Here is an 11,041-nt window from a genome sequence, read left to right as displayed (position 1 = left end):
ATTGCGGCAAACATTTATGCCTCAATTAAAACAAATCTTAATCTTAATGATATTTATAAGCATTGCTGTAGGCTTCTTCCCCCTTTTTGTTATATATTTGTTACTAATGAGCCGGCAAGAAGGTATAGTTAGAAATCTAATTTTGATTCGTGAGCTTTTTTGTTTTCTAATTTAGGTACCCGCATAAAATGCTTCTAAAAAGTACATTTCATGTTGATCCTAAAAGTTTTTTCTTGATTGAAAATTGATTTTTTCGAGTTTAAATATTAAATGTGTTCTAAAAAATTACTTTTCTAACTCAAAAACTCAACTGTCTGGTCTTTTTGTGTTAAAAATCAATAACTTTCGGTATAAAATTAATATTTTTTGTTGAAAATTCAACAAGATTGTGGTACCTACTTCAATTTTATTTAAAAGAATTCACGCCCTTATTTTCATAAAAATTCACCTTTCCCCTATTTGGATAGTACTTCGGGCTTTAAAATCTGATATCAGTTACCTCAGAGGCTTAGGCAATAATTAAATTTGTCAGGAGATAAATTCTTTAAAAAAAAATAAAAAAGACTTAATTAGATCAGAAAGCTGTAATAAAGATAATAATTTTTAAACGGATTGGTCTTTTAATCAATAAGATAATGGAAAATTATTTAATTAATTGTCCGTTTTAAAGAACGAATAGTCTGTGGCAACAGGGAGTTGATAAAAATTTCTGCTGAAATGTAAACAGAAATTTGCTGATGATCTGTTTCTCGATGATTTGTGGCTTTGTGACCTTTCAATGCATTTGCAGCATAGAATTTGTAACATTGTGAAGCATTCGCTATTTTATTATGTAATCAGTGGGAATTCACGCTGGGAACTCACGAGCATGCAGTAACCATCAAACAAGAAATTTTACTTGCAAATTAGCTCCCATATGACGCGATCGTTCGAGTCTCGAATTTCTTCTTATAAAGACATCCAAGATAGAGTCGGCCATCTGCTCGTGAGGATGGCCATTTCCATCTCGTTGCCAATTACTGCTAGAGACAACAAAATCGATTGCTGCTCAAACCGAGTATTGAAATCCTTTCTTCGATAAATAGAAAACTCGTCCGTATTGATGTGCATTGTGCATTGTTCTCACGATCCGATTTCCTTTCCATATTCAGAAATATCGTGTTTCCTCGCTCGAGAGAAAAACAAAACTCAAGGGGAAATTAAATTAAAAGCATCCTTTATACTAGAACAGTTTTCAACGTTTTTCCTAGCCTCGGAACTGTGTCGTTTTATCGGGGTTCTTAACAAGCTTTTTAAAATAGATCCAATTACTTTGCGTCAGAAAAACCGATGTTTGAAAATTGTTGGTATTAATAATAATAATAATTTTCGAATTCATTAATTCACTTTGTCGATATTGAAATTTAAAAATTGTGGTGAACAATTAAATAATTATTAATTTTAATGAGTCAGTTTCAAACTTAGAAGTGTGCAGTGTTGTTTATCCAACTGGCTTGATTTCCTTAGATTATTACTATGTTTAAAGTTGCTCCTTTTTTGTCATAAAGTGGAGCCAAAAATCAAGTCGAATTATCGGTTTATTCAAAGAACTCGAATGACGTAGAATCGACTTGACGTTTGAATCCATTTTTCTCCCCAAAGAATGATAAATTTTCTTTCTGGGTCAAAATATCTCAAGTGCACCACTTTTAAATCGACAGTTATATTTTTACGATTCGTTTTTATATCAAAATACCTCTCCTAAATTATTTTCGCAACAAATTAATTTTTTTAAAGTTATTAACAATCAAAGTTCTTGATAATTTTTTTTTTCAAAAATGGATTACTCGCAAACGGTTCAACGAAATTCAATAATTGAGTTATAAACATTTTTTTATGAAGTATACTTTACGCTGAAAATTGGTTCGTTAGTAAAAAACATTTTTTATTTTTTAAATAATCATTTGTATATAATATGACGTGAATTTTCAACTAAAGTGATAAATTTTCATGAAAAAATGATTTTTTAATCAGTTGGTTCAACTTAATACCGGGTATAGTTAATTTTTCAATCAAAAAGATGAATTTTTAACCAAGAAAATTAATTTTATACTAAAAAAGATTAATGTTCAACAAAAAAGGTCTAAAAAAATCGATTTTCAACCAAAAGTTAAATGGTTAAGTTTTCAGTTGAAAATATTAACTTAAGAAAATAATAATATTATCAAAATAGTTCACTTTTCCACAAAGTAGATGAATTTTTAATTAAAATAATGAAGCATCTTTAAAAAAAAAATAATTTTTAACAAAATTGGATCTACTTTAAGTCAAGAAATATGGGAACAATTGTGTAATAAATTATTTTTATTTAAATTATTGTGGGTATAATATTAAATACGATATGAAACGAATTTTAAACTGAAGTCATAATTGTTCATAAAAAAATGCATTTTTAATCAAGCTGTTCAACTTTTTACCAGGTATAGTTATTTTTTGATCATAAAGATGAATTTTTACCCAAGAGGATTAATTTTCTACCAAAAAAGAATAAGGCTTTTTAATTTTCTATTAAGCGTTGATAAATTTGCAACCAAAGAAATGAATCTTCAACCAAAAATAATGTTTTTTAAGAGAGTGGTTAATTATTCAATCAAGTAATTGAATTTGCAATCAAGACATGTGAATTACCAAAAAAAAATTGAATAGTAAAATTATCATTGAAAGGATTAGTTTTTTAATAAAAAAAAATCTTTTTTAACCAAAAAATTAATTTTGCTAACAAAAGATTAATTTTTAACTGAACTAATGAAGCTTCAGCACAAAAATTGAACTTGTTTAATCTTCAACAAAGTTAGTGAAATTTTCAACCAAGAAGATTAATTTTCGACCAAAAAAGTATTTTTCAACAAATCGGTTCAAGAACTCAACCTATTAATTGAATTTTAAACCAAAAAAGATGAATTTTGAATAACAAAAAGTTCAATAGTTGATATTTAAAATAATTGGAATTTTTTATTCAAATACCAACTACTAAATTTTTTTATTGAAAATTAATCTTTTTTGGTTGAAAATTCAACTAATAGGTTAAATGTTTGAACCAATTTGGTAAAAAAATACTTTTTGTAGAAAGTTAATCTTCTTGGTTGAAAATTTCACTATACTTTGTTGAAGATTAAACTATCGTGTCCGAACGTGCTCTCGACCAGTGCTGGAGGTCGGAGCGCGGTCACAAAAAAATCAATAACTTTCTAACTATTGCAAAATACAAACTTTTTTTTTAGCAGAATTTTCGGAAGAGATTGTAGAATCTATTAACACGTTGAAGAATTCTTTCACAGGCTAAGAATTTTAATTAATTTTCAATAGTTTAAAACAAACGATTATATAAACAATAAATTTTTTTACTACCGAACAATTTTTTAGCATAAAGTATACTTCGTAACAAAAATTTTCATGACTCGTTTATTGAAATTCTATGAACCGTTCGCGAGTAACCCATTTTTGAAATAAAAATTATCAAGAACTTTGATTGCTAATACCTTTAAAAAAATTGTTGTTTTTTTTATTCCAATAATAATCTAAGGAATTTATTCCGGTTTGATGTACAGTTCAATTTTTTGCTATTTCGAAAAATCCAATGTTCCAAGGGTGTCTAAATTTGTATCAAAAATTCAAATAAACGACTGCACACCTCTCTTCAAGATCCTAAGTTAAGAATGCTACAATTTTCAAACGAAGTTTGAAATTTTTAACTTTTAACGCTTCGAGTTTGAGCTCATTCATTTTCAAAGTATCCAATTAGAAAGCAAATAATTTTCACAGTTCTAAAAATAATACAACTTTAAAGTTTTCAAATATTTGCACTTCTTTAATTTCGAACGGTGAAAATGTCAGTGATTTTTTCATTGGCGGAATTCAGATTTTAACTTTAAAATTATAGTTTTTAATGCAAAATTCTAAAATATTTTTATTTTGGAGGCCTAGAAATCAAAATTGTTGTTACTTTAATAGAGAAAATCGGAAAATATTGGGTTTGAACTTTCTTAAATTTGGGAGTTTTGAAATCTCACGTTGTTGTAGTTTCCAATTTAAATATTAAAATTTTCAAGATAGTTTCACTATTAAATATTCCAAAATATAAATTGTCTCATGAATTAAATAATTTCTTTAATTTTGAATGTTTACAGTTTTTAAGTTCTGAATTTTCATGTTTACCCGTCAATTTTCAGTTGTTTCCCTTTTATTCGTGTTAATTGTGCAATTAAAATTACAATGTTTGAATTTGGAATATATTGAATTTGAAAATTTTGGAATAATTGACGTTTAAAGTTTTATAATTGTTAATTTTTAATTTTTTAACATTGAAAATGGCGTTGAATTTATTTGTTGATCTTAGAAAAATTGGTGTGGTCAATTTTTATATTGAAATATAATTTTTTATATGTAATAAGAATTTCGAATGTTTGACTGAAACGTTATATGTAGTTTTGAATAGAAATTTATTTAAATTTTGAATTGTTCAATTTTGAACGCTTTCAATTAGAAATAATACTATTTTAATTACTTTCAATTCTAAATGATCCAATATTCCAAATAATAATTTGAAATTGTAAAATTTTGAATATTTTGAAATTGTCCTATTTTTGACATTTGAATCTGAAATCATTAAATTTCGAGATTTTTCAGTTAAAAATAATACTGTTCAATTTTGAACGCTTTGAATATGAAATAGTTCTATTTTCAAAATATTAGTCTGCATTTTACAATTTCGAGAATTTTTTATTTACAACTTTTTTAACTTGAAACAATATTAAAGAAATGGACATGTATGAGTTCAAAATTGACAATCCCGTAATATTAAATAAGTCATACGAAAAACATTCAAAGGTAAACAATTTATAATTGACAGCGTGCATTTTTTTGTTTTGAACATTCTTCGATCCCTATAATTTGTATTTTTCTATTTTGACAGACTTTGTTTTATCTCGTCAATTTTAAACCCTTCAGTATTAAATTCTTCAATTTCGAATTTTTATATGTATCATAAATTAAGTAAATTAAAAACTTCAAATTCGCTTTCCCCATTATTTTTAAAGCTTCTAACCTGATACTATTAAATATTAAAAATGTTATCTTAAACATTTTTTCGAAGTTTTAGTTTTTACTTCAACAAATATAAATAAAGTATTATTTTATTCTAACCTCGCTTAAGTCCTTCTAGTTTATAAACAAATATGTTTTGAAAAAAATCATGACAAAAGCTTTAGGCGAACAGCATTTTATAGTGACAGTGATAGTTCAAAGACTTCGAAGCATATTTAAAGAAGATAAATCCAGACTTAGTACTCTGTTTTGTATTTTACTATTACTATGATCACAAATATTATGATTCAGAAAAAATTTTTCTATATTTTTTCGCAAAGTATGACCAGATTTTGAAACAAGTAGTTCAGACCAAAAAAAAAGTTGAATGATATTTGAAACTTTTTAAATTTATGATTGGCGCGATAAAAATTGGCAAGATTTCTTCTGATGTTACATCCGGGATGTTCAGAACGAGAGCAACAGTGTATCAACATTATTCACATATTAACTGCAGCATTTCAAAGTGCAAGGAGAGAAAGAGAGAATGCTGGTAAAATTATGACTCAGGAAACTTTCTCTACATCCCTTCTCTTCTGATGTGATAACAGTTAATTTATATTTAAGAACAGATTACAGCATACCTTCTAATGATCAACAGCAAACTGATCTTCTTTCCTTTCTAATCTTACATTGATTTTGAAGGCAGAAAGTGTGGAAAATGATTAGCAAAATATTTACACGTATAGGGTGGTCGCTGGACCGGGAAAGCGGAAATTTTTGCAAATTTTGAATTGAAAAATCTATACACTCACTTGAAATATCACAACTTTCCTAACACTTGACATAATGAAATTTAAAATAAGTTTGATTTTATTTTTTTGTGTGTCAAATTCATTTGTTGACTTATAAAAAGATTTAAAAAATTAAAAAGCGTTGAACTCGATTTTTTTTTATAAAAAACGTTTTGAGTTGATCAACTGTAAATAAAAATAAATTATTGATTTTTATACTTTAACTGTAGTTTTGGGATTAAAAATTGAACAAGCAATTTAAATTCAATAAATAAAGAAGTTAAATTTTAAACCAAAGACATGAATTTTCAACTAAAATGATAAATCTTTAACATGTATTTTTAACAAGGTAGTTCAACTTTGAACCAAGTAGTTAAGCTTTGCACCGAAACAGGTGAATTATCAATGAAAAATGTAACATTTGATATTTCAGCTAAGAAAGATTTTTATTTAAATTTCAAAAAAGTTGAATTCTTAAAAAAACATTTTTTTATCAAAACAGTTGAATCCTCAACCTCAACCAAAAAATATTAATTTTTAACCAAAAAGTTGTATTTGAACAAAAAATGAATTTCTATAAAAAAAGATGAACTTTCAAACAAAAAAGACGAATCTTGAACCAAAAATGAAAGGGCTAAATTTTAAGTTTATAGAATGAATTTTGTACCAACAGAAGATTAAGTTTTCGCAAAATAGTTAAATTCTAATAAAGTAACGAATCTTAAACCAAAAAATAATTAATTCTGAACAAAGTAGTTCAACTTTCAACTAAGCAGTTGATATTTAACTAAAATGTATTTTAATGTTAAATATAATATATCTAAATTCTACAATAAAACGATTTTTCAACAAAATAGTTGATTCTTCAACCAAAAGAGATTAATTTTTAACCAAATAGTGGCATTTCTATCAAAAAAGGATTGCATTTCTAGTAACATGAAATTTTAAACCAAAATTGCGAATTTTAAACCAAAAAATATACTTTTTAATATATGATAAATTAATTTTTCGACAAAAATGGAATGACTAAATTTTCAGTTAAAAAAAATTAATTTTGTACCAACAGAAAATTCATTTTTCACAAAATATTCAAATTTTCAACAAAGTAATGAATATTCAACCAAAAAAAAAAAATTAATTAATATTGGACAAAATTAGTTCACGTAGTAATTGTAGTAGATGTGGTGTCCTACAGTTTCCCCTTCTAAGAATTCCTTAAAAAGGTCTGTATCATATAAATGTGCTTTTACCTCCCTTCATATTGTTTAACGCCCATTTGTAAAACAGTTTCTTGCTTCCTTCAAAGTCGTTTTGCATTTTCTTCTCTTCTTATGTTCTGATTTTATCTTAATCTTCCTTGACTAGCAGTTTAATTTTCCTAGTTTTGTGTCCGTAATCATTTTCAAGTATATTTCTCTCCTCATCGCTAGAAATTTTCCTGCATCGGCAGTTATGTAGTGTCGAATATTTTCTAACGTTGGCAATTTTATTTTTCGAGATTTTTCACTCGTTGCGCTAAATGTAGTCTTTGAACCTTACAATTTTAATTATTCCGTTAAAAGAATTTTAATTTGTAAGTGAAAGTATTGAATTTTGATGTATTAATAACAATTAAATAATTATTTGGTTGAAACAACTTAATATGAAAATAATGTAACTTCTAATTTAAAAATATGTTCTACTTAACAAAATTTATATCGTTAAATTTGTAATGTTCCTAAATTAAAATTTCTTAAAATGATATAATTTCGAATATTTAAACATTTATTTATTCAGTTTTCAAATTAGAGCATTAAAAGTGATAGCATGGATTTATATTTTTCCAGCTAGAAATATTTAAACTGTTCTATTTATAGAAAATGAAAATTTATAATTTTGCAGTTTAATGAGCTTATATTAAAAAATATTTTACTTCTATTTTGTACGTGAAAATTATTCGTCGTCTAAATTAAAAATTTCGGAATTAGGTTTTTTGTAAAATTCAATTAGAAATATTTAAAATTCAAGAGCTCAATTTTGAGTGTTTCAATTTGCATTTCAGTTTTGATTACTTCAAATTAAAACTTTTCAGCTCTAAGAGTTGAAATAATATTTAAATTGTTTTAAGATAATCCAAATTGCTTATCACATATTCATTGTTTATCAATTCGAATTCTACGATAGAATAAAGTTGATTACTCAATCTTGAAGTTTTCTTAACATAACTTTTAATTAGACGTAGCAGGTTTCCTCGTCGGAATTTAATTGTACTGAACAATTTCCAGGAACAATCAGCAAAACGAATCAAATTCTCTTTCAATGTTGCCAGTTGCATCTATCTTAAGAGACATCTGACATTGAGTAGCATTAGATAAATTAAACTGATTTATAAACTTGAAACTACTGTTACTTAATTGCAAATGACTGTTTTAATCAAGATCTAACTGAATAAAATGTTTCTAGTCGTTGTTATGATAGCTTTAAGAATAGTGATTTATTTTTCTTATATCAGACGTCACTCTTTCTGCTATTCCCTTTTTTTAATTCCTTCTTTTTTCTCCTGTTTTCAAGAAACTTACCCATTTTTTCGCTTTTTCGTGTAAATGCGTACTGAATTTATAGAACCCAATGCAGAGGTCCAACTATTTTTGGGTGAGAAGTCTCCTGTTATATTTTTGGTTCGGATTTCATCCCTTCTGATTAAAAACTCTACTTTTTGGTTGAAACTTTAATTTTATTGTGGAAAATTCAACTATTTTGTTTCAGAAAAAACTCACCTTTTATAATTAAAAAGTTCAACTGATTTTTTGAGGCCTTGTCTTGTTAGATAAACAATTCGTCCATTAGGATCGGTCAGGTTAAAAGTTGAACTACGTTGTTCAAAATTAATCTTTTTTGGCTGAAAAAATCATTTTCTTTTTTGTTAAAAATTAGAATTTTCGTACCAATTTAATTCAGTTAAAAATGCAGCTACTTTGGTAAAAATTTAATCTTTTTTGGTCAAAAATGCAACTGTTTGGTTAAAAAATAATGGGTTTTGTTCGAGGATTCAACTATGTATCTTGTTAAAAATTTTTTTTTGTTTTGTTGAAACTTGAGCTGCTAGGTTAAACGTTGAACTCCGGTAAAAAATGCATTATTTTTGCTTTAAGATTCAACATTTTAGTATACAAAAGTCATCTCTTTGGCTGAAAATTTGACTATTTTGTTAAAAGTATGCTTTTTTTTCATTGAAAATTTGGATCTTTTATTGAATAATTACTTGTTCCATTTTTGAATAAAAATGTATCTTTTTTGTAATTTGAACTATTTGTTGGAAAATTAATGCATCTTGTTGAAAATTTGTTTGTTTTTTTTTTTTGGCAGAAAATTAATCTTCTTAGTTGAAAATTCATTTTTTTTTGGCAGAAAATATAACTGTTTGTTCCTTATGTTGTTTTTCTCAGTCTAGTGATATGTATTAATACTCTTAGGCATTAGTATATTTTTGGTCTAAAAAAAGTTTCTCTTAGCTCCTCGGGGATACAGTTATTTGGTTAATTCATCTATTTTGTTAGAAATTTAATCTTTTTTGGTTAAAAATTCAAGTGTTTGTTTGAAAATTAATAACCTGTTTATGCTTGGGATTTACTTTAATTTAAAAAAATTTTTTTTAAGTACAATCATTTTACTTGAATCCTTATATCTGGTTGAAATTTTTTTGTTTTGTTTTGTTCAAAAATAATTTTTTAAATGAAAATTTAACTATTAAATTTTTGGATTAAGTTTTATTGTCATATGGATCTACTTGGTTGAAAATAAATTTATTTAGTTAAGAATTCGTGTATTTAAAAAAAAATTTAATCGTCACTAAACTACTTGATTAAAAAATAACTTTTTGTGGCAAATTCAACTGTTTTATAGAAAACTCTTCTTTTTTGGTTTGAAAATCATCTCTTTTGGTGGAAATTTATTCTTTTTTGGTTAAAATTGGAACAGCATTTGGTTGAAAAATAATCTGCTATGGTTGATGATTGTTCTATATTGTTCAGAATTCGTTTTTTTTTTTGTTGCGACTAATTTTTTTTTAAATTAAAATTTAACTATTCCATGTTTGTATGAAAACTAATATATTTGTTAGAAAATTGAACTATTTGCTTTAAAATTAATGTATTTGCTGTAAATCGATCTTTTTGGTAGAAATATGCTTAGTTCAAATTTTAATTCATTGGCTTAAAATTCATCTATTTTAGTAGAAATTGAGTTTTTTTCGATAAAAATTCAACTCTTCAGGTTTTTTATATGTTTCTTAAAGGATTTAACTATTTAGTTGGCAATACCTTTTTTTTTAATTTAACTGCTGGGTTGAAAATTGGACTACTTTGTTAAAAATTCATTTTTCGGGTAAAGATTCTTCATTTAGGTTAAGAGTCTTCTTTTTGGTTGCGAATTTAAGGATTATGGCGAAAATTCGTTTTTTTTAGGAAGTTAATTTTTTTAACTGAAAGTTTAACTACTCCTTTTTTATTTGAAAATGTATTTTTTTATTTAAATATTAATTTTTTTATTCATCTTTTTGAATTGAACTTTAATCTTCATGAGTGGCAATTAAATTACTTAGTTGGATATGAATTTTTTCATTGACAGTTCTTGTATGAAAGTTGAACTCTTCTGTAGAAAATTTGGTTTCTAAAATCATCTCTTGTGGTAGAAATTGAATCTTTTGGTAAAACATTGCTTAATATTTTATTATATATTCTGTTGCAAGTGCAATATATTTCGGCTTGAAATCTTACGAGTTTTAAGCATTTCGTATTGAATTCAATACTTTGTCTATTTTAATTGTATTTAAAATAATTTATGCTCCTATTTTTGTGAAAAATTTCCCTATTCCCCGTGGTCTTAGTTCATATTTGACAGTAAAGTGTGTATATATCATTAATTCAATATAATAATTATTGTTTATCAATGATAAAAATGCTTATGGTTTATTATTTCTCTTGCAGACTGCTCTCAGTATATTTTTCCAAGAGGCAGCGATACCTTCTTGCGCACAGGGGCCGGGTACGCACTTTGGACAGGTGAGTTTTAAAAAAACATGTGCCAATCATCAGTCTGTCTCCCCTTCGGACGTTCTAAATTTGCACAAAAAATTAGACCCAATCGATACTAACTATTCTCGGCAAACTATTTCCGTGGCGTGATTTCCGCCTCTAACCTCGGGACTC

At 26.1% G+C, this 11,041-nt stretch overlaps 1 protein-coding gene across 1 annotated transcript in view; it reads left to right on the top strand.

Annotated features, from left to right (window-relative positions):
- The window catches only part of LOC117167283 (UBA-like domain-containing protein 2), a 66,098-nt gene that overhangs the window by 4,218 nt on the left and 50,839 nt on the right, over positions 1-11,041 (top strand). Inside the window, exon 2 of the mRNA XM_033352102.1 lies at positions 10,820-10,894. Within this exon, the coding sequence (XP_033207993.1) occupies positions 10,820-10,894 (75 nt within the window). The remainder of the gene's footprint in view (positions 1-10,819; positions 10,895-11,041) is intronic.

Source organism: Belonocnema kinseyi, chromosome 2 (genome assembly GCF_010883055.1).
Source record: "Belonocnema kinseyi isolate 2016_QV_RU_SX_M_011 chromosome 2, B_treatae_v1, whole genome shotgun sequence".
NCBI lineage: Eukaryota > Metazoa > Arthropoda > Insecta > Hymenoptera > Cynipidae > Belonocnema > Belonocnema kinseyi.
The sequence above is the reverse complement of the archived record's forward strand: the minus strand, read 5'-3'. Positions and strand labels throughout refer to the sequence as shown.